The sequence below is a fragment of the Megalops cyprinoides genome, chromosome 7, assembly GCF_013368585.1.
Source record: "Megalops cyprinoides isolate fMegCyp1 chromosome 7, fMegCyp1.pri, whole genome shotgun sequence".
NCBI classification, from domain to species: domain Eukaryota; kingdom Metazoa; phylum Chordata; class Actinopteri; order Elopiformes; family Megalopidae; genus Megalops; species Megalops cyprinoides.
Window position 1 is genome coordinate 28,448,199 of NC_050589.1, and position 24,312 is coordinate 28,472,510.

Consider the following 24,312-nt stretch of genomic DNA (forward strand, 5'->3'; position numbering starts at 1 on the left):
GATTCCCCACTGCGGTACTGCTGTTGTACCACAGTACTTAAGAAAGAATTGCCTCAGTAGATATTCAGCTGTTAAAATGGATAGCATGTAAGAACTGTAACCTGTGTGAGTCATTCTGGATAAGAGTGTCCTCTGAGTGAATCTTCAGCTTATTCTCAAATGTATCAAATGCTTGGCCTTCAGCTCTGTCAGCGTTCACTTCATGTTAGAGCATTGTTCTGTAATGGCTCAGAGGAAATGTGCGTTCAAGAAATGAAAGGAAAGACCATCCATTGTGTTTGATCAAGCATGAAATGGGTCAAAAATGGCACAGCACAGGTTTCTTTAAGCCTTTATTTATCATCTTTTAACACATACGCCATCTTTTATACACCAAATAATGATAAAAAAAGATTCAAGTACTGTACTCTGCACTGTAAGGCTTATTTACATTAATTTTTTTTTAAGAAGCCATTGCTTATAACACTACTCCTAAATATTCACCATACAATCCTGAACAGTAGTTTCAGTGTGCAAACCCTAATGGATAAAGATGGTATGCCATACCACCACGATTTTTAACAAATGAAATCCATCCAGCATTTGTGACATTTGTCCAGTTCCATGAACAGGGCTTGTGTCACTGAAGAAGAGGAAGTAATTACCGAGGATCAGCTGGGTTGCCAATGGCAACCAAAACATAAAGCTTGACATCTGAACCTGGACAGATAAGTGTACCAATCTAGGACACGGTGTCCGGATGACATCACTGTCCGAAATGGGAGCCCTAAGTGTTTCATGTAGATTTTCAGGACGTGACACTCACGGATGCAGAGGAAGAGGGGTGGGGGACGGGGGGAGGGGGGGAGGGAGGGGGCATGCTGCTATTGAGATGAATCACTTCATTGAACGATATTTTCAAAGAGCAAGCCTGCAGAGGACGTTTCCTGAGTGGTTTGTACAGTCAGCTTGATGGTATTCTCTCTAAATTGATACAATCGCTCCCGGGTTGTACCATCCTCGTGCCAGTTTGCTGAGCGTGTCTGGGCCGCCCACGGGCAGGGCATTTTTTGGGCCGGTAGTCACGGGCCCCCTTTCGCGCGGTTTGTGGTAGGTGTAAACCGTGGCGGGGCCTGCCGCCACCCGAGCCTTCCGCCACCTCTCGGGGCTCGAGCGCCGATCGTGGCAACTTGCCGGAACGGGACCCGCGCTACCGCACCGAAGGCGAGCCACCTACACTTAATTGAGAGGGTTTCCATGGTTACGGGACAATCGCACGCGCCCACTGTCCCCCCCCCGGGAATGGCGACAGCGGGTTTCTGCAGCGAGCGGACTTCAGTGTGGATGGAGAACACGCAAGGCATCGGTGCTTCGGGCGTGCCCGTCGATCTCGCGGCCTTTGTGCGCGCCTGAAAAACCTCAGCCTTTGTTTCGATTACTTTCATTCAGTGTTACACTTCGCTCGTGAGCTGTTATTGGAAAGACACCGCATGCCAACTGCTTGCTGTCAGCCCATTCTCAAAGTGAGAGAAACAGCCCGAGAGAAAATGGCGGTCAGACACCTTACCACATAAGACCTGCATGCTAGTACTCAGGCCGGAAAAGCCTGCCTTTCACTCACGAGAGCTGTTCTACGCATCTCCAGGTAACGCTCATTAATATTAAAACCAGGTGCTAGCGGCAGACTTAGTATTAGATTCAGGCATACGCGCTCGCACAGAGGGCGCGATGAGGTTGTCTCATTAATAGGCAGCGCTCCTAGGGGGTGTAGCATGCAGCAAAGTTAAACAGAAAGAAACACAGTGACAGTACATTTAAATAAATCCATCATGTGATCAGTGATGAAGTCTACCTTTGGTCAGTGAATATTTCCCGTAATACAGCAGAAGCAGACGCAGGCTCGTTTCTGTAGGAGACGCAGCTGGGCAGCTTCTGCAGTTACACAGCTGCAGTTTTCAGGGCTGAGGGAGTTCTGTTCAGTAGTTCACACTGCAATCGGATGACCCGCAGAAAGCGACCCTTTGGGAGTCCGGAAAACACACATGAGGGGTGCAGAGATGACGATGAGACCTTCATCGGGGTCAGAATGAGCAGGTAGCCCTCGACTGGTCGGTGGTGGTAGTTCTTGCCTTCCGGAGAAGGGGTGTGCCCCTGGCATTTGATTGACACAACTCTTCTCTGAGCATCGTCCACTGATGTACATTCTACAGGTCAGCAGCCCCTCCCACACCCTCACGCGTGAGCGTCCTTCATCAGCAGGGGGCGCCGGTGCTGATACGCCCTCGCCCAGCCCTGCACCACCTGGGGAGTCAGAGAAAAGGGAAGCTCAGGTTAACCATCACCCGCACATACAGTCTGAGCCACACCAGGCATGTTCTCAAGGTCCCTCTTGGTCACACTGTCCAGGCTGGAGCTCTTGATTGAGCTGTTAACCGCAAACCAATCTGGCTCTCCTGCCACAAAACATGTATCTGCCATTGAGTATCTGTCTCACATGCTGTCCCGCTGGAAGAGTGTTCGCGCAAAGAGACGTTCAGATAAACCTATTTCCATTCATGTGAGCCCCTCAGACCAATTAGTAGCGCCGAAGGGTTTTCAACTCTATTGATTCGGTGTTACAGTCATTTGTTGTTCGCTGGGGCCTTTAAAAATTAGCTGACCAACTGATTATGCTTAACCGAAAGTGCTGCTCTGTGTTTGTTCAAGGGACAGATATTAACATAAACATAATGAATATACAAGTTTATTTTACAGCTGCACGGGTAGAGACGTACATTGCACAGCACATTTCTTTCACAAAGATTTGCAGTAGATAAGGTGTAGAGGTATCAAAGAAAGATCAGTATTTATTCCAACACCTCTCTAGGACAAGAGAAGCACTGCTCTGAATAGTGAAGCATTAGGCACCTTGTATTCATGGACAGCAGCATTCATCCAGCCATACAGCTGCTCAGCTTGCAAAGTATTCTAATGGAACAAAACCTGAAGCATCTCAGCATTCTAGAACCAGAATTTTCCACCCTTGTAATACATATGTTTAATGTCAGACCTGCGCACAAATGTATGCATTATAACCTCCACTTGCCAGTGCCCCATTCATACAGCGAATAGATATTACATAAGCACCACTAATGCACTGCTTAATTTTTAATTTTTCAATTACAATTACAATTTCAATGCTTGTTGCTTGTGCTCATTTGCACTCATCTGAGTGATTAGGTGAGGAATTGTTTTTTACCACGGTCCGTTTTATGCAAGATTTTATTCACGGATTTTTCTAGCATTTCAGTGCTTCTTTCATGGCCGTCAATTACAGGAAAAACTATATGTTAGCACATCAAACCCTCCCCCTCGAGAGGGATTCTTTTTTTATGGCAGCACCATGGCAACCGACATCACATGCTTGAATCTCTGAAGCTGACATCAGAGGCGGGTTTGATATGTGTGCTTCTAGGGAAGACAGGGACTGCATTCCAAACCGCTGCCTCTGCCGCTGCCCCTGGTCTCTGATCAGAGAGGCCTGGGAACAGCAGGCAGCTGCTTATCTGTTCACTCAGTGGGTGCTGATCTGAGATCAGTGCTGCTGAGCAGATACGTGAGGGAGGCAGAAGTTTTCCAAGCCAGTTTATGCACTGTGCTGCCTAAGATGAAGATGGTATCAGGTCAGCAAAGTAACGCACACCTATGTCGGCAAGCTCTCGGCCAGACTCAAGTGTACCTGAGGTCAGAGCAAACAAGGATGCGCTCCAGGCTGTATCTGAACTCTGACTAAATGGAAACTGGGCTTATTTGTATTCAGTGACTGCTAGCCTTCTTGTGCCATCTAGTGTTCATAAAGGTACACTGCAGCTGCTGCTGTTGGTCTGCTAGTGTGCTGTTAGCACATGTCCTGTTTGCACATCAAACACATGGACTAATAGTTTAAATTCAGGAAGGAGGGCAGGAATCTTTTCTTCATTTCACCAGGTAGGGTCAACTGAGAAGGAGTTCTCTTTTACAGTGATGACCTGAGGGAGGGAAATATTTGGGAAGGGAATTTTTTAATCAATAAACCTGGAGGATTGTTAGATGCCAGATTGGGAAACCAGGGACAGCCCCCTACTCTTTGTGATAGGTGCCACAGGGTCTTTAAGTCAGGGCCCAGGACTGAGTCAGGACCTCAGTTTTAACATCTCATCTGAAAGACAGGATCTCTTACAGCATAGTGTCCCCATCACTGCACTGGGGCATTGGTCTCCAGGAAGGTAGAGAGGGAAGACTGCCCCCTACTGGCCTACAAACACCACTTCCACCCGCAACATGGTCATCCCAGGAGGTCTTCTATCGAAATACTTACCGAGCCCATCCCTGCTGAACATCAGCAAGACTAACAGAGTGGTAAGCAGCACAGCTGCTCTTTTTAGTCAATTACTATGTAAAACCTTCGAAACCTCTGATTTGCTGAGTTTATGTCAATGTTTGCAAACTGTAACACAATATGACTTCAGATATCTGATATCAGTAAATCTGAGGATTAAACTGATATTCAGTTTGCATAATATGAAGGTGACCGTTAACACATGAACCAGTAGACCCCCTTCTAAAACTGTATTTTTAAATGATAAAGTTAATAGGGTACACAGAAATAGAGAGGAACCTGTCCATTGAGCTAGCTGCAGGATTTTTCAGCTGCGGGCTCAAAGCCATATCTGTTCTCGGATGCCCTGGGTTAATTGAATTGAGTCATCCGTGAGAAAGCTGCCACTATCCGGTTTCTGGCCCCACTCCACCGACTCAAACGCTCCAAAGAAATGTTCTTGTTGCCAGGCAACTTCAAGAATGAACGGTAAGTATGCAACTCAAATAAAGCCATTTTGTGTTTTTTTTTTTTTTTTAAACCTTTGGGCAATGTCTCTCGATGAAGATTTCCACACAATGGCTCTGTGGCGCTACAGACTTCAGTCCTACTTTGTACATTGTTACCACTAGGTGGCGCTACAACCGCCACATAGGGTGGGAAGACACATATTTTGCCCCAGAAGCGTTCAGTGATGCAGCACAGTGAAAGCTGTATTACTGATGCACTGCAGGACAGATGCCTGCAAAATAATATGAACTAGCACAGCGCATCCCCAAAACATCAGTTCATTAGAACATCTCCTGTACTTAGACTAAATTTTTTTTTGACTGACCCAAATTTCAGACTGTACTAGACTTCACAGCTGCTGAAAATTGCTTTCACATTGGTTTACCAAATGAGATAACCATTGCAGAGAGATGCACATTACTGTTGTGTCGTACACATAACACTTTCACACCGTCACAATGTGTTGTCATTATCATAAGATCCAACTTTGCAGTGACAGTGGCACAATAACATGCAAGAAAGCAATGTTAACAACATCGCTGAGAGAGCAGCGTGACAGAGATGCTGAGAGAATGACATTTACCTAGGCAGGCGTGACTGGGAGAAACACATGTTAACAAATTACATTACACGGAGAGGCAGTCATCGAGTATATAGGTGAGCATAACCACTCTGTTGCCAAACTGGAAATAAAACAGCCATGTAAAGCAATGGAGACACTTAGTCCAAGTGTCTTAGTTTAGCATCAAGCAGACTCCCTGCAGTCTATGTTAGCCTTATTATTGACGACCCTGAGTACAAGAAAGACCCACCATTTCAGCATGATACGTACTTGAAATCCCTGTGAGTGCTATGCTGTGCTTTACTGATAGCAGACCTATGTTCAAAGGGGATTAGTTCCCCAAAGATTATGGACACACTGTATACACCCAAACATGGGCAAACTACCTTATTGTACTCATTCTTGTTTGCAATGTAGGGCAAATTATTTTACAGCACTAGTTCAAAGTTAAAATTTTGTTGCATCTAAAGCGAAAGCAACACCTTGGTCATGACTGTCAGGTGATGCAAGTTTATGGTCCGGCTAGACTGGTTCCCAACACAAAACGAAAAACCCCTTTAGCATACTGTAATAACGCAGTACATGATTGATATGTGTACATAATTAACAGCGGAATAAACAAAAGTGGTGTTTTAAATAAAAGAGCACAGGTGCTGGTGCAGGGCTCTGTGGCCTGAGCTGGTAGGTGGGTAGAGCTGTCTGGCACAAACGCGCCGAACCATCAATGGCAAACCCGCGAATGGGTGAGGTCGCCCCCATCAGCCGTAAGATCCGTGCGTTCACAAGAGAGACACGTGGACAGAATGTCCATTTTTGAGGGGGGTACCTTGGTGTCCTCGTCCCTCCACAGCATCTCCTGCTCGGCCTCGTTCAGCTCCTCGGAGGGGTCGTAGGTGTACACCGGGAGGAGCTGGTGCCGGAGACGGTCGATCCTGGAACACAATGCAACACACGAGCTGCAATGGAGACGGCAGCCTTTCGAGGGTGGCCCACCGCAGGCTGAGAAACAAAGCCAGCAGCGACCCTCCAATGAAGGTAACATGCAAAGACGGTCTTACAGTGATCAGAGTACAGGAAATTCAAATGATACAACACGTGAAGAGAGATCGATAGATCTGTATGTATGTGTGTGTGTGTGTGTGACTATGTGAGCAACAAGCAATAATTCATTTCTCATTCCACTTGTTTCTACTAGCCCTACATACTTACAGTGACATGAAAAAGTATTTTTCCCCTTCCTGAATTCTCATATTTTTGCATAGTCACACTTAATTGTGTTAGATCTTCAAACAAAATTTAATGTAAGACAAAGACAACCAGAGTAAAAACAAAATACAGTTTTTAAATGAACATTTTATCTATTGAAGGAAAAAAGTTATCAACACTGTTCACTCTGGTTGTATATGTCTTACATTACATTTTGTTTGAAGATCTGACACAATTAAGTGTGACAAATATGCACAAATAAAAGAAATCAGGAAGGGGGCAAAGGGCAGCACTGTACATATGGACCATACGACAAGAGCTGGTCCACAAATGAAGCCATTTCTGTCTCCATTCTCTCGGTTGGCCATTGGCCACACTCAGGTGTCAGGTGTAAGTGGGGTAAATTGATACACCTGTAGTGCAGGAAGTGTACTAACTGCAGGGTGGCAAACTGTCTGTTAGAAGTGCCTCTGTAATGTTTGAGTATTTGGATTGTTTGCCAACATTTACTGGCAGAAGGTGACAGGGTGTTGACGCTGTGCCATTGCAGCACTGTTGTAATTGCAAGTGGTGATATTTTGTGATAGGAAGTGGCCATGGTTGCACTGAGCCACACATGTCAATGATGCGTTTCTGTACATACAGCCCTTTATTGTATGTTTAGCCCCTGCCCATGGCATTCCTATAACAAAGTCAATTTCCACCAATAAATGATGACCTACCTTCTCTTCTTACGCACGTACATCACCTAAAATACAAAACAGAGGTCAGTAAAACACGCTGGCCTAACAGGGGAACTCCTCTAACCAATAAAGCAATTTGACTGACGACATTTTGAGTTGTTACTTTATATCTTTTACTTCCAGATAAAAGCTGATGAATGAAAGATCTTTAAAAACCTTGTTTCTTATGACGTAGAAATAAAGTACATAAAAACTGTGATGATCCTTTGACAGTCTCATGATGAGACTAACGTTCATATCAAAAGCTCACAAAGCAGGCAAGAGTAAACAACTGTTAAGCCCAGTCTGTACGGAATGTAGCATTTCTCAACCAGCTTTTAAGGCAGCCATTACATAGGATAAAAACTACATTAATAGTAAATAAATAATAATTTAATCTTATCTTTAATTTATTCATTAATTCAATTACCAAAATCATGCACAAGTTGTCTGGTTTCCGTACACAGTTCCCATGTATACTTTCGGCTCTCACTTGTTATCCAGTCATACATAGCTCAAAGCATAGCCCTGAATAGCATGCAACTATTCCGCCCAGCAGTTTATATATGTGAGCATGTGTGAGTGTATGTGTATGTGCGTGCAAAGGAATTGAATCGCCTCTAATACGCGCTTTAGGACTTGTCAGCAGTACCCCCACCCCCAACCCCCGCCCTTCCCAGAGCCACCTACCACAGCAGCAACAATCCCTATGGTGGTGATAAGGAGGAAGGGCACCAGGACATAGCTGACCGCTGCATCTCCATCGACGGTGGCCGGGGGCTGGGTGGTGGTGTTCATTTCTGGTGTGGGGGTGGGGGTGTGTGTGTGCGTGTGTGTGTGGGGGGGGTCCCCTAGCAGCAGCGCGCCTTGGCCCCCGGTCAGAGGCAGCGTTCGGGCACCAGTGCGCTCCTCGGGTTTCTTCCCAGCTGTTTACGCCTCATCCTCGGGACTCATCATGTGACCTCCGCATGGTCTCTCCCCTTTCGCTAATCACTGCGAAATCCGCCAGGGTCGTGGGTGTGTGTGTGTGTCTGTGAAGGAAGGGGGGGTGGGGAAGGGGAGGGGAGGAGAGGGACAGAGAATGCACACTGTCAGAGATAGTTGTGGTTGATACCCAGTCTCTTCCCAAGGGTTTGCATGGGAAATATAGCATACTCTGAAATAAATGCCTATAGGACTATTTTTGGTAAAGATAACTGATTAAATATGAGTAGAGTATAGACTATCTTTATAGATTTCTAGCTTTAAGAGAATGTTAATCATATGAATGCCATATAGTTCTCTTGGGTCGCATGCTCCTGGTTTAATCCCAGCAGAACATAGTACTTGAGTATCTAAAAACAAAAAAGGTCACTGATTAAATTGGCCAAGAACAATCTGTTACTAGTAACAGCATGGCTTGTTAAAGATTGTGGACACGTTGTATACAATCAAAAGCAGTCAAATTGCCTTAGTGAAGGCCTTCCTGTTCGCAATATAAGGCAAATTATTTTACAGCACTAGTTCGACGTTGAAATCCTGTGGCGTCTAAAGCGAAAGCTTGGTCATGACTGTCAGGTGATGCATGTTTATGGTCCGGCTAATGTGACCAGCTACAGACAATGAGGTTGGGAGCTTGTGCTCTCACTGGCTCGCTAAATGCTTCGCAAAACATTTCTGGGTTCACGTGACCACGCCTGGCTACTGTCCAAATAAGAGCACACTGCTAGGCTACATGAACAAGCATCACTTGACAGCTAGCAAACGTACACATCAAATTACTGCCATAGGCTATCATGCATACATGCGTCACTATCAGTTAGGACTCCAGCAGCGATGTATTAACGTTAACGCGATTACAATCCCCGCTCAGTGTTTAGGTAGTTTAGGTAATTTAGCTAACGTTTGCTGAATAGGATTACGCATACGAATCCAAATGGACACATTTTACAAGTATAGTATTCTGAGCATACCGACTTCGTAATTGGGAACCGTGATGCGTCGAGATCTGGCTAAATACTAGCGAGCTGCTTGCTCCTTAAAAGTAAGTGGCTTGCTCCCGCTAAATGCATATAACCTGACTAACATTTTCTACACAGCTAGTGTATTTTTATGAGTATGTTCACATTTGAAAACTGTCATTAGATTGCCACAAGCTACAAGCTTAAGCTTACCTTAACCCTAAACTGTCTTAACTGGTCAGCAGGTTAAAAGAGGTGGTTTTTTCCGCAAAAAAGTATCATGCCAATGAGCTAGCAAGCTCAATCTTAAACCCTTGCTCATCCAAGCACACCTTGCTTGAAACCGTTAGGATAAACAAATCACTCACCGATACCTGCGCCCTGCCCAACGCTGAAACCAGGAAGACAGACGCATATTGTGATTGACAGTGAACCGGGAGAGGGGGGTGGAAGCACACGCTTTCAGCCAATAGAAAATACCAAACCGTCCTCAGCGGAGATTGGTTTGTTGTAGCGGAGTTCTGCAGAGGCACCGCCAGGTGGCAGGACAGTCTAATGTATTTCACACACGTCGTTTTACGTCCGCTTCAGAGCTTTCCCGTTCTATTACATGTGGCAAGCAATAAACAAATAAATAAACGAAGCAGGTAGGCCAACTTCCTATTGATCAAACAATACACGAAGACTCAAACATTTCCTTTCTGGTTAGCTTGTGCTGTGTTGTTTTGTCTGAGGCGTTCTACATCAACCAACTGGTCAACTAACACCAACTTGTAATGCAAAGTCAATACCACATATGATTTTAAGAGGAATGATTAACAGAGAGAAATAAATAAATCCAATATCAAACAAACTCTGGCTGTTTCAAGTTTAGGGCAACCTTAATGAAAAGAAATGTGCCACATTAATGTCAGAATCTGATGCTCTAATACGTTGTATGTTTTATACATTTTAAAATGTAAAGAATGCATTGCAGAACTTACTGCCAATTTCATACATAAATTTTATGCAAATATTTTACAATTCATACCAGTATTCATATATTTAACCAAGTCAATGGTGTTCATGAATGTTTTTTTTTTTTTTTTTTTAACTGACAGCATGGCATGTTATAAATCACAACCTTTTAATAAGATCAGATCAGTCTGATTTGTGCATAGATCAAGAGCCTGGGCTGTGACCAAGAATGCTTTTAAATTCAATAAAACAAACAATTAAATTCGATTTGATACATAACTTTCAAATTGTTGCCTGAACTGTGGCCTTGACATTGGTATCATATATCTGCGAAGTGTATCGCATTAAGATGGCCTTGCTTGGCCCAGTGTTGTCCAATAATGATGTTGTTTATCTAAACTTCTGAAGGTATTGGGTTTATCTAATTTTAGGCTCACAGAGACTAGTATCCTCTCTGAGATTCAGACATGCAGTGAGACTTATTTATTATGTAGCTGCTCCTGCATCACTCAGACCTGTACAGAAACAACCTTGTGCAGAAACTGTAAAATATGCCCTGCTGATTTGCAATCTGTGCCTGTTTTCTCCGAGATGGGAACTGCCATGACAAGGGCTTTGGTTCATATGACCTTTTCACTCAGTACTGACCTTCATTTGACATCTGTACATTAAATCTTATTAAATATTTATGGAAAGGGATGGTCTGTTGCTCTGTTGAAGGTGTCTTTATTCTAATATAAAGATGATATTGTATACACATATTCCCCCTTAACAAATATTGTACAGCTTTCTGTAATAACCATGATTATGTGTTCAGTCATCATTGAACAGCTAACAGAAATTTTTAGTCAATGAATTCAGATACCTGTCAGAATTACTTTTTATTTCAGCGGCTCAACAGTTATCAAATAGATCTCATTTGAGGGCTGGTTTGGAATGAAAACCATTGCAGAGGCTGTACGCTTGGACCAGGTTTCAGAGACTACAACAACAGATCTTGTTTTCCTCACTGTAAATAAATGTCTGTTTGTGGGAAGACAAATGTTCTGCTGGTCATTCCTGGACTTCTTAACCACCACTGCCTGTTTGCTGATTAACCGATTTAAATGAATCATTGTGTGAAACGCAGTCTGGTTTTTCAGCAGATCAGTAGCATTTGTTTGGAAACGACTTAATTGGAAATGACTTAATTCTGATGATAGGCATTTTAGCAGTACCTTTCCTAAAACTGATTCGTAAAGTTATTTAATAGTGCTCCAGATGCTACTTGACATATTAACTCAGATGTGATGTTTAGATATACCCTAACAAAACCTTTCCCAGAAGCTAATGTCATAAACCCACCTTTATAATATAATCAACTGGCCTTCTCAATAAAATAGTTTTCAAGCCTTCTTCACAAAATATTTTTCATGAAAATTATGAATGAGAATAATGATACACTTTTTAGCCAAAGTGCTGATGAAACATACGTTTCTTTTAACTGTAATCATAATACACATGGTGCAAATTTGGAACACAGTTCGACTTTGTAAAAAAAAGAAATCTTGTGTAAAAGACATGAATTATATTGGTGTTTTTTCTGTTTAGCTGTAACTTACGGAATTCCATTGGAGTTGAATTCAGAGAAAAGAGTCATTAATGACCACTGGAATCAGATTCTGGTTCAGAGCTGCTGTGAGCATTGGAGTGAGATTCAGAGTCATTGTTTGCAGTGGAGTCAGATTCAATCAGCGTTATTACGTACATTGGAGTCAGATTCAGATTCAGAGCCGTTATGTGCATGAGAGTCAGAGTCAGATTCAGATTCAGAGCCGCTATGTGCATCGTTCGGCATCTGGCGTCAGAGGTGGCGGAGCGCGCATGCTCGTAAGGGTGTGGGTTAGCAGAAAAAAAAAAAAATCCGGGGCACACGCCAGATTGGATCCCGCAGTCTTTCCCTCTTTCCAGGAAAAAAGACGCCCGGAATCGCAATTCCATTTTCGAGCTGTTCCCCTCCCCCATCAGTGCCCCATCCTCTCCCTCCCTCCCTCCCTCCCTCCTCTCCCCTCGCTCGGCCCTGCAAAACGCAGAATGGTCTGAGAGTAAACAGATGGCTCACTGTCACATCAGCAGCCAGTTCAGAGAAAATGATATTACAGCAGGGAAGGAGAGGGAGAGGCAGACAATTGGATCATGTGAGGCAGGGTAATTAATACTGAGAACTGCGCGCAGGACACAAAGAGACGGTGCGGGCGGGGGGGGGCCGGACAATAGTGAGGCTGATGCAGGCACCGCAGCAAGCGAGGCTCAAGCATGACTCTGCTGGGGGATGAGGGAAGTGGGGGTGGGATGTAGGATTTGGGTGGGGTGGGGCGCGGGGGGAGAGGGGGGGGCTGGGGGTAGGTGGGGGCATGTCAAGAGTGCAAGCCTGGGGCAGCAGGCAGAAATGGCGTTGCACTCGAATGCCACTTGTTTGAGCTCTCCCTCCTCAAGTGCGGCAACAGAAACAAGCCATGAAAGTGTTGCTCGTTTTAGAATGGCATCTGATTATCCTCTGAGATTGGAAGTTCTTTTTTTTCATGGCAGCTGGGACAACAAATCTGTATCTGTCTGCCGGGAGGGGCGAACGCAATGACGCTCGGTGCCCTGGAATACAGTAGCCCAACAGGGCCAAATTTCAGCACCCTTGAGGTGAGCGCTCCCACTCTCCTCACCCCTTTTACCCTCAAGAGTAAAATAATTTCTACTGCTGGGAGCTCCACAGTGGAGGAGACGGGTGGGTTAGCACTGACAACACGCCCCTAGAACTCCACCATCAGGACCTGCATCCTCATTGCCCTGTTACAGGCTGTCAGCAGGGTATGAAATTTTAATGATGTTATCTTGTTCTTTTACTCCGCTCGCAAATCTAGAGGTGAACAGGGACCTGGGAATGTATCACACATGGTGTCAATCTTCCCTTTGCCTTCCCTCTTACTTTGTCTTTTAATGATCCCACTGTACCAGAGCCTATATTCTATGAGAGTATGTTTGTCCCAGAGCACAGCAATCAAAGTCTAATTAAGTGAATATTACACAAAATAGTGTCTGGAGAGTAGATATAGAATTACTAGACTAGGTGTTGTTTCATTTGCCATGTGGGGGCAATGCTGAGGTAGATCAGCTTCTGCCTGTAGTGTTGTTTTGTACTCATTTGAGTCAGTTTCATTCCATAATGTCTCTTTTTAAGTCTCCCAGTTCTAATCTTGGTCTGGATTCATTTAAAAAAACTTCCAAGAGACTTTGGTGCACTAAGAACAATTATACCATTTTAGATTACAATGAAATTCATTAAAATGTTTGTTGAATTAATAATGAATGAATAAGCAAAGGAATTATTTCTCATGAATTAAACAAAGCCACCCGATCGACTTTGGAAAATTCATTAAAAGATTCGTTAATCTGTAAACTAAATTTGACTACTGAAAGGAATTTCACATTAAATTATGTAAATCTCACGGACGTGTGTGTAATAAAAATATTATTTCACAGCTGGTGTTTTTTAGCATATTTTTGTAGGTTTTTATAGGTCACAGCCCGTGATAATTTTTATAATGGCTTATATTATTTGCCAGTTGAAATACAGCTGGCTATCTTGATTTTACAAGCAATGATCTAAATAAACTTGTATGCACCAAAGAAAGTGCTTATCAGATAACCCTTCATACTCAGGCTGCCACATTTTATTCACGGCTGTTTGAACGCGTGTAAGTGGTTTCATTTCATTGCGGTTTGTGAGCGCAGATTAAACTCGAATAACCTGACTGTTTGCCTTGTCACAGCGAGGCCAGATTGACCCATGGAAATCGGCCCACTCCAGTGCCAATCGCACATCCAGAGCCAGCGCCGTGGCTCCCATAAACCAGCGTCTGTGTGAGTGTGACGCAGCCACATGTATGATCCACTGTTTCTAAGATTACATGTACACACATTTGGTTGAACGGTTTACTAACAGGCAAGCCCTGCCAGGTTAAACCATCAATTCTTTTCTGTGTTGCTTGTTGTACAAGTATGTATCTGTTTACATCATATCTGACCCATTTGTTGTTATTTTTCCTGTTTTTTTTGGACTGTTTGTCTTCTCTTGTATTTTTGGGACTTTTTCTGTTTGGAAAGACGTTTCATTGTTTGAGTTGGATAGTCATTATTTTGGACAATTCTGGACATTTGAGGTTGCTCGCACATATTTGGGGAAGGGGAAGGTTCACTCATGGTGAAAAATACCACTTATGGTCATTCAGTGATTTGGTTGAATGGTTTGTTCATTTCTTGTTTGCTGTTTCTTTGTCTCCAACTGCACTGTGCTCTTCAAACCGTATAATGTAGTTCAGGCTGTAGGTTCAGACTGTTTGCTACGTAAGCACTGAGCAGCGGTGTGCACGGCAGACCTACAGTGCAATAACAGGGAGGGCAAAACCGCAGAGTTGCAACCTGGGACACTAAGAGCTGGAGGGGATCTGACTGGTAAAGTTTTTCACCTTTGTGGAAGCGGGACGTAGTGCTTGTCTGGCCCCAGGCATCTTGGGAAGGAAAGACGATGCATGTCATTTGCCCAAGCAACAGCCCCCAGCACAACAGTTTCGAGGGAAAAGAGTGCGTCACCATGGACACTGTGACAAAGGACTGGCTTCAGCAGTTGTCTTCTTCAATTGCTGTAAGATGGGAAACGCCACAGATACACAAATCCACACACCACACATATGCCGGACAGAAAAACATCCTGAATGTTAACATTTTTTTGGTGTCCATATTGGATTGGAAAAAGCCTTTCTAGAATCAGAATCTGCTTTGACTGGATAAGGAGATGTAAATACCTTGTTTTTGCATCTATTCAAAATTCTATTCTGAAGAAGAATTGCAACTGGTTTACCAGTATGGAGAATCCATTGCATTTTTTCATTTGAACATGTACACAAAAGCACAGAATCTGAGGCTGTGCGTTAAAATATTAATTTGTCATTGAAGCTATTTCTTCATATTTAATGTAGAAAATGACCTGCATTCCATTGAAGGGTATGATGTTTTTCCTTTTTTCTGGTATTTCTAAGCCTGTTTAGATAAAGCATATTCTCCATCTGCTGTGTGTTTCAATGGAATGTATCACTAATATCACATTGGTGAGGAATGACTTGAGATTTTAGAGCTTGAATTTAACCTTTGCTCAACTGGCTAGAAATGTCTGCCTGAGGACACAGAGTGTCTCCTTTGCTGCTGAGTTGTGCAGGGCGATCGCTCCGGTGGCCTGGGGGCAGATTACCGCATCAGCATCGACGCACAGAAACGGGGACAGGCCGGGTGGTGGAAATGGGAGTTTCAGAAGCCCTTTTTCTTGTCAGTACTCCCCCGGATCGTTAATAACGTAATTGGATCTGTCCTCGGGCTCAATTACCAGGCACCGAAGTCGGTAAGTAATGAGTGAGTAATTCGGGGAGACTGAGAAAATCTGCAGGATTTCCGCGGTGCATGAGCATGGCTGTATCCCCCCTGGGGGCAGATCAAGCAATTTTTTTTTTCTCCTTCTTCTGAGCAATCGCCCGCTGAGTTCCTTGCCGTCTTGCTGCACGCTCCCCCCCGGCAGAAACGGCCGAGCCGGCGGTCGTATTTCAGGAATAGAAGAAAGCTTAGGGGAGCACTTCAGGGGAGGAGAAGAAACACAGGCGGCCGCACGTGGTCGGCAGCCCTACCTGCCCTTGGCGCCCCCTCTCTTCGCTGGCGTCTCAGGCCGGGCGCGCTTGTTAACACTGCCAGCAAGATGTGTCCCCGGCCCTGGAATACCAGCAGCATTCACCCCCCCTGCTGTGGAAATGAACCTGTGAAACGGTTCTCCCAAATGCAGGGGAATACAAGTTGTTTTCCATTCGCCTGCAAGTACCTATGTTCAAGAGTTTGACGCATGTGCCTGTCTCCTGGTATGTAAAAGCATTTCAATACCCGTACTTACATAAGCAAATCAAGTCATTGTCAGGGCCGTGCCCTGTCGTTTTAAAGAAAACAAAAAAGGGAACTTCACTAAACAAAATAAAAAAAACAACAGCTCGATGCCCCCAGGAGGGCAGCAGTGTGGTGCAGAGGTTAATGAACGGCAGGTTAAATTCTTAGTCTTGATTGAGGCACTTAACCTGAATTGCTAAGGTACTTAACCTGAATGGTCTCAGTGGAAATCCAGCTGTATAAATGGATAATATGTAAATTTGTAAGCTATGTTAGCACAGCCTGTCTAAGCTATGTTAGTACAGCCCGTCTGCCAAGCGAATAAATCATAATGCCAGCGCTTCTTGGTAGTGAAGGCCCATGGCCAAAAATATGTCTGCATCTCCATGATAGCCCAACCCATGGCATAAAACTCCGAACTTCCTGCAGGGGTAGACAGAAATAATCTGGCTGAGATCTGTGTCCTTGGACCCTATACCCCCTTATCACCAAGGAAATGCAATGTTAGGTGGTCTTATTATGTTCAAAGTTTGCCTGCAAGAAATGTGCAGATGGCTCTGGATCTTCGGGTCACTTTTACATCGTTTTACATCATTTTTGAGAACATCCGCATGCCAGCTAGCAAACATGCGCATTCTCTGAAACAGATCCAGCTAGCTGCTCCTCTTTGAGTTGTCTAGATATAATATCATTAACTGGACAGGGTAAAGGTTTCAACAGCACATGTTGCCCTGTCCGATAATGTGTCGCATAATGAAAAAGGTGCGCCCCATTTACATTGGTCCAATCCAACGTTTCATTTACAGGAAATGCATCTTATTGCTCCTTACTGTAGCTACCATAAAGGACGTACACTGATTGGCTTGGCTTCCTCTGACCAACTTCAACTGTATTTGTGCTGTTCTAATGCGTGCCAAAAATTCACTGATGGAGTCACAGTCTGCTCCCTGCATTTTCTAGAACCGCCTACGCCAGCCAGTACTACTTTCCATGAAAATGGGAGTGAAATTTCTCACCAGATTTATTAGGTTTCTCATTAGCTTGTGATGGAAGAAAAATCCTTTTGCTTTTAGCTACCTTTGCTGTTTTTTGAGACCACAAAAATGCTGTAAGTAATGAGCAGATCCAGCTGACCCCTCATAAGACAAAATGTATATTTTCTGTTTGCTTTTCTTTCATTATGTAAGGAAAATAATATCTGAAAAAGATCGTGCTACCTTGAAAAGAGAAAGCATTCATCCACTTCATCTTATCTGACCCTGGGACAATCTAATGTCATATCAAAGGTTGGCCAAAATATTCTTTGCCAAGTCCTTTTGCTGCAGAAACATTAATCTGCAGCTATGATAAGTCACTGGAAAAACAGCTATCATGAAACAGGATGAAAGACTCTGTGATTCTGAAATGGTATACTGTGCCTGAGCCTGCAGGGGAAAGTGCCTTGTATTTACACCAGCCTGCAACATTATATGGCTGAAAGCGCAAGCATAGTTTATGTAAGTCAGTGACAGTGACGTGCACTGAATACAGACTGCGTAGATTTGCCCGGGGGGGGGGGGGGGGGGGGGGGGACGGGGTGGGAGATCTGCCAGTCAGCTCAGGCTTGACGATAATGGCTAACCAAATTGCCTGTTCAGAAGGCGATGCGTACAGAATGGCAGGCTCACCGACCGCGGCACGATCGCGTGAGTTTCCCGAGCGATCGGGGAGACGAGCTGCAGTCACGCATTAGAGCGAGAGACCTGCTGAGAGGGGGACCGTGGGTTAAACCCGAGCGGTTGGGATCGGCCCGGCAGATGGCATCTGAGGATGCGCATCCGCATCTGTTCTCTTTTCCGAGAATTACCGGGAAATGGTCAAATGAGTGCCCCGATGATGTCATCCCCCAATTGTCAGCGCAATTACTCATCCGCTTGAGAGCAGTGCCGCTGTAAACGTGCCCTAACGCCCACCCGCTCCCAGCCTTCCCCGTAAGCCTGACACATAACACTCTCACAGTGTTGCTGTGCTGTTAAAACTATGTGATCCCCCCCTCCGCAACGTTGCAGCAACGTTGAGAGAACCTCCTGTGAACCCTCATAGCGCAGCCTGACCCGTGCGCTTGCGCAACGTGGCTGCTGCAGAGGGGCCCCCTGTGGAACCCTGTGTACCGTGCGGCCGTTTCACACTGTCACATGAGCCCCATGTCAAATACCAGAGACATATATCAGCGTGCCCATTGGATGAGGGTGTCAGCAGGGAATCCTGTAATTTCCATGTCAAGGAAGGCTTAGGAACACTGCAGTTACCAGCTGCAGGCCCCTGGCGACGCTGTGGGTCATGCCCTAATGTTCAATGGGTGTGGCATCCTTCTTTTCCTTCTGTTCGCAACCAGGGCACGGTGACCCATCACCCATGGCCCTGCTCCTTGCGGCCTTCGCTTAAGTGTGGGTGATGGACCAAGCTGTGTGACTGGCACTGAGCCTTCGAGGCCTTGTACCCAGCATCCTCCCCACAGGAAAGAGCAGATTGGGAAAAGAGTGTTTCGTGTCTTTTGTATCCTGAAATGTTGTCTCTGGCAGATGGTGGCAGATGGCACACATTGACGCTTGTGTACACCTGTCTAAGAGTTCCTGGAACCCTTACGTAAAATCATACATTTTCTGCTTCCACGGACAAAATAGTGTCTTAATTCTGAGTATTACCGCAGATACAGGTGATCTTACCAGCACAAGCAAAGCAAAGCAAAGCCCACAGTGGTTTCAGTTCATAGAATGTCACCTTTTCAACTGTTGCTCAGAAAAAAGAAGAAAAAAGATAAATGATTTACGATGCATAAGGGTAGCAATCAAAAAGCAGGGACCATTATAATCATTGTAAACCAGAAAATGCTACATTGAAACCAAGCTGGTATTTCTTCTTTGCTTCCTGACAAGGGGCAATGGACATATGGTGCTCCACCATCTGTCTGAAGACAATGATCCCAGCATTGTTACATCACTCCTTTAACAACAGTGACGAAAAATTCCAGGAGAGAGGAATACGATTCAGCGGATTCCTCTTCTGTCTTGAACTCCCAATGACGACAGGCCTGCTTATTGGAAGAAAATGGTACTGAAATCACACTAATCACGTCTTTAGAATTGCATGTGCAGTCCGTTTCATTAACTTGTCGTTCCTTGTAAAGACAGTATGTTAATTTAACAGTCGCATTATGAATGGCGGTTTGTACAGTACAGAGAGGGAACCCATTCAGCCTTCCGCTCAAGTGCTTTGTAGGTGAGTGATGATTTGCGTGTATGAACCGTCCTGTTTTAAAAATTGATAGTAATCACATTATACAGAGGGTTAAATCAAAATGTTTATACTGTTTTATTGATATAATAATAGGAATTATAATAGGAGATAATAGGAGAATAATAGCATGATTTACAGATGTTAACCTTATCTTAATCTAAAATAAACAATTTTTATATTTTTTCCCATTCTAATAATTTATTTCTCAACAGTATGCTCCATTTCTTAGTAGTCTTGGAATTAGATACGAGAGTTGAAGGACAGTCTTTATCTTAATATGTTTCATGCGCTAAATTATATCATTAAAAAGGCCAGATTTATTTCTTAATCTACTGAATCTCTAGTCCGTACTCTGAAAAATAACCATGTAATCATCACTTTTTTCAAAATACTGCAAATGACTAGAATGTGATTTTTCTGCATTTTTCGGCATTTTACATAACTGACAAGATAAGTTTGATATGCAAGGTCAGGTTCAGGCAAACGTCGCATTCAGGTAGAAATTCATCACATTCAGGTGAAAAATATGAACCAGAAAGCCCTGTACTGTCTGTCTGTGCTATTGTAGGGGCATGTCTGATGTAACAGAGAAGGATGTATTGAAGGCAACAGATTAAAAAAGGCCGTGGAGAAAGCGCTTCCTCTGTTGTCTGCCCAGATGGCTCGTCCTTTTTGTGCTGAAGGCTATGCAGCATGGGGGGGGGTCAGGAGATTGCTGCAGCCTCCAGGAATCCTTGTTCCAGGAACAGAGTGAGTCAGACAGGGAGCCCCCACCCCATCTGTGATAGATCATGTTTCTCCCCCTCTAAAAAGATTGGCAGGCCTTCCAGGCCTCAGCACCCCCCCCCCCCCTCACCCCCCACCACAAACTTACGCTTTCTGCAAACGTGTCATCTTGCTGTCACACTCTTCAGCTTCCCTCATGTTTACATTTATGTTGATAAATATTAATCTATCCTGATATGATATCAGGAATGTGATAAAAGTACTATCGACTAGGACCCAATTTGTGTCACAGAATAAACCTTTATCAGTTGTCACGTATCTATACAGCAAAATATTATCAAATGTATCGTCCCTTTCTAATAACAAATATGTGTAAATTACCAATACATACTGTAGTTACTGTTTCTTTTTATAAATTACATTTACCTTGAGATGACTCAATATGTGTATTTATATTCTTATATGCATTTTATTTCATATTTTTGTTTTAGTGTCTGTAAGGGTTTTCTGCCCTAGCCCCATTCTAGCTAGATTTCACACAGGCTTGCTACTAGAGCCCAGGCTGACTGCACTGTCAGCATACATCAGCATGTCAGCAGCGCCGGAATGTAATCTCAGCACTGAAGGGGAATAACTATAAACAGAAGCCAATACAGCATTATAGGGCATCAGGAAGAAAATGCCCTATAATGCCTTTTCAGGAAGAAAAGGACCAGGTATGTGTCCATGCAAGTACACAGCAGCAGTGTGAGTCTGGGTTGACCTACCATATCTCAGATAGAGAGGGATGCCAAAGAGAAAGTGGCCTTGGTTAGGAAATGGCCTATAAAAGTGTAAGGACAGTTTCACCCATGTTAAAAAACAAATGTCTTCCTCAAGCTGTTGCAGGGGTGTAGGGTTTCCACATGGCAAGTGAAGATCGGCAGACTCCATTGTTGACTGTGGATAAACTAATCTAAGCAAGCAAAGCCACCCCCTCCCCAACACGCGCATACACACCCAACCCCCATGGTGGAGCTCAAGGCTTTTGAGATGTCGCCCTCCCACCCTGGCATTCCTGCGGTCTTTTATGGGATTTCAGTTGGCCTTTCAGCCACGCGTGGATGAAAGCACGTCTGCATTGTGTTGTCCTCCAAATGTTTCAGGGCTGCGTTCAGCTTGGATTAGTATGGCAGGCAGTCACCAGCTGTGCGTTTCCTGTCTGCCTGTCTGCCCGACCCAAAGTGACCTCAGTTCAGCATAGTCCCGGCACTTGACCTCTGTGCATGGGAGTATCTGGAATTATCTTGCAACATTTTCAAAATAAATAAATTCTCTAGTGCGAAGGCAAGGGTTAAGCACTGCACACATGCAATGCATGCTTACAATATAATTAGTTGTAAATGAATTCACGTGTGTGTGTTTGTCTACAGTAGGTTAACTGTGTTAGTGTACGTAATTCTAAGTAAGTGTAGCACCCTGTTCCTCTTTGAATCACCTGCAGCCGTGGCACAGTAATACTTTAACTGACTGATACTGCGAAGAGAGCTGATTGTGTGTTCTCTTGCATTGGTAACACATTTTACCGGACTTTGTATCTGCATGTATTCGAAGAATCGTTAATAACCCATTACTCATACTCCGTATACTTCGAAAGCTTCTGCTTTCACAAATTGGCCCGGGAGCGTTCTTCATTTAGGATTCTCAAAAATCCACTGCGGGTGACGCCTATAGCTGTCAGGCAGTGAGCTTCCCTCTGGCCAGCTCACAGATTAAGAGCAGAGCGGTTTGGCCAGTCGTGGTTCGCCAGCAGACCCAGCAGCCTTTGCAATAGCCTCACACTAGGCCTTAGCGGCAGACTAAACAGGCGTATTGACCTTCTCTCTTGTCCCCCGGCGAGTGGAATCTCTCCTGCTGTTTTTTCCCTCCGTGTGCAGCGTGGATCCTGGGCTTGCGTGGCGTCGGGTCTGCCGCTGGAGCCCTGGGAGGCGGGAAGGAGGCGCTAAGGGCTGGTGGAGTTCTGTGCAGCGGGGGTGATAAGTCTTCTCAGAAAGACACAAGGCCCCTGTGGTTTCTTCACAGAGCAGAGGCAGGGCTTTTTTTCTGCTTAACAGCCTCTCTTTCCTAGAAAGAGCTGTGACACACTGCTGAATCCAGCAATTCAGGCCGAGGGAGTTATAAAGACACTGTTAAGTCAACATAAGCACCTCCGCCAAGTGCCAAAGCTCCTTATGTCCGGAGACTCATTGCCCCAAAGTCTGGAGAGCTACATGCCCATTGGCCTAGTCTCCGGCATTAGTTTTACAGTGGGGAGCAGCTCTAGATTTTAAACAATCCCCTCCACTGTATGCATCTGAGTGACTGAGCTGGGTCTGTGAGACCATAATTTTAGTGTGCCCTTTTAGAAAACTAGAACTTTATGGAAATAATTCTGTCAATGGTGGTACTGTACTAAATCGAATATCCTTTTTTCAAATGTACCTCTGACTATAATAACCTCATGCCTCATGGCCCCTGTTTTCATCTTATTCCAGGGTCAGCACTTTCAATGAAAATGTAATCGAAAAAAAATGATAATCCATGACATACCCTGGCTAAAGAAATTATAACTATAAATCCTGAGTGTTCTTACAAATTGACACCATGTACATATATTTGTTGCTGAACAGATATTATGCTATTCTCATGTAGTTACTCTGAAGGTCATACAGGCTGAGTTTTATATGAAAGGCTAAAATGTATAAGAATTTTTATTTATTTAGCAGACACTCTTATCCAAGGTCACTTACAAAGCAAAATAATCATACAGGCTTCAATCAAAATGAGAAGATGTGATTTCATGTGATCCACCATTTTAAACACCAATTATCAGTTTATGTCAGAAAAATTAGCTTATGTATCATTTCTTCACTGTTTTATTGGTTAACTTGAATTTTACATAAATATATGGATTTGACCTCTTGACCACTTGGATATAACTGTTATCTTAACACATTCATATTCAAATTGCACACACACACACACACACATACACACACACACACACACGCACACACACACACACACACACACACACACACACACACACACATACACGCACACGTACACGATGTACCAAAAAGGAAATATGTTTACAGTAATATTTATTTTATGCAAAAAAGGGTGTTACAGGATTTTCAACAGAGCAATGGGCCCTATTTTCTATGTTCAAGCACTTCAGTTCAGTGTAAAAGCACGGCTGTGTCAGGAAGAAAACAGGAGCCGTCTTCGAAAGAAGCTTTTGTTAACAATCTCCTTGTGCTGGGCGTTTACGTCTGTGCACCAGCTTGGAGACAGCGTCCTGTCCAAATGTGCTCCCGCAAAATTCCGTCCGTGCCGAGATACAGGCCGCGTACCCAATCTCCCCAGAAAAACAAACTGAATTCATTTCGGTTCACCCCTTCCCCTACTCTAAAAGACAGCACAAACAGCCCACATGCTTGCTTTCTTTTACCAGTCTGTGGAAAAGGCATTGACATTGTACAAATACACTGAATGTTTGATTTTGAACTTTGTTGTTGAGAAGCAAGGCAGAAAGAGAGAAAATAATGCATTGTAAAAAAAAAAAAAAAGAGGCAGATTTCATCACTCTCACTTTAAGACTTGGCTTCATTACTACATTGTCAGCTAACTTACATCAACTTTCTAGGTAATGGCCACAGGTGTGCTAAGTAACTAACACCATTGATATGAAATATCTACTGATAACTTCTGGTCATCACATTCCTAGCTGTTCAGAGGCGTTCAAATACTCCCTTAACACTTTGTGTGTTGCAAATGAACGATCCTCACGTCCATAGCGGTAAACCGTGTACAGAGCTGCTTGCAAACAGAAGAAGCAGTGTAGCCAACTTCACAAAGCGCTGTGCATGCCTTCAGGGTGTGGTTAAACAGCGGAAGGATATCAGATTGATCGCCCCTGTAAGGTGATCTCTGCGAGTCACTACACAGTCGCAAGTCATTCCGCAGACAGAACAAAGGCATGGCAACGACGAATATTCCAGTGCTGCTCCTCAGTTCCTTATCTAGCGGTTTCCATCTGAGGGATGAGTTTATTTGCCGTGGAGATGCTTTGCCTGGCTGTTTATTTCTATTAGCTGGTTATTAGGCACGGTTCCCAACATTATG

The 24,312-nt window shown here is 44.1% G+C and overlaps 1 protein-coding gene across 1 annotated transcript; it reads right to left on the reverse strand.

Annotated features, from left to right (window-relative positions):
- Positions 1-833: 833 nt before the first annotated feature.
- smim29 (small integral membrane protein 29) lies at positions 834-9,587 on the reverse strand. The gene is given in 5 exon segments (XM_036534105.1): positions 834-2,280; positions 6,214-6,319; positions 7,316-7,341; positions 8,006-8,346; positions 9,469-9,587. Coding segments are annotated over 4 exon segments (468 nt in total). The 5' UTR covers positions 8,273-8,346; positions 9,469-9,587; the 3' UTR covers positions 834-2,211.
- Positions 9,588-24,312: the final 14,725 nt, after the last annotated feature.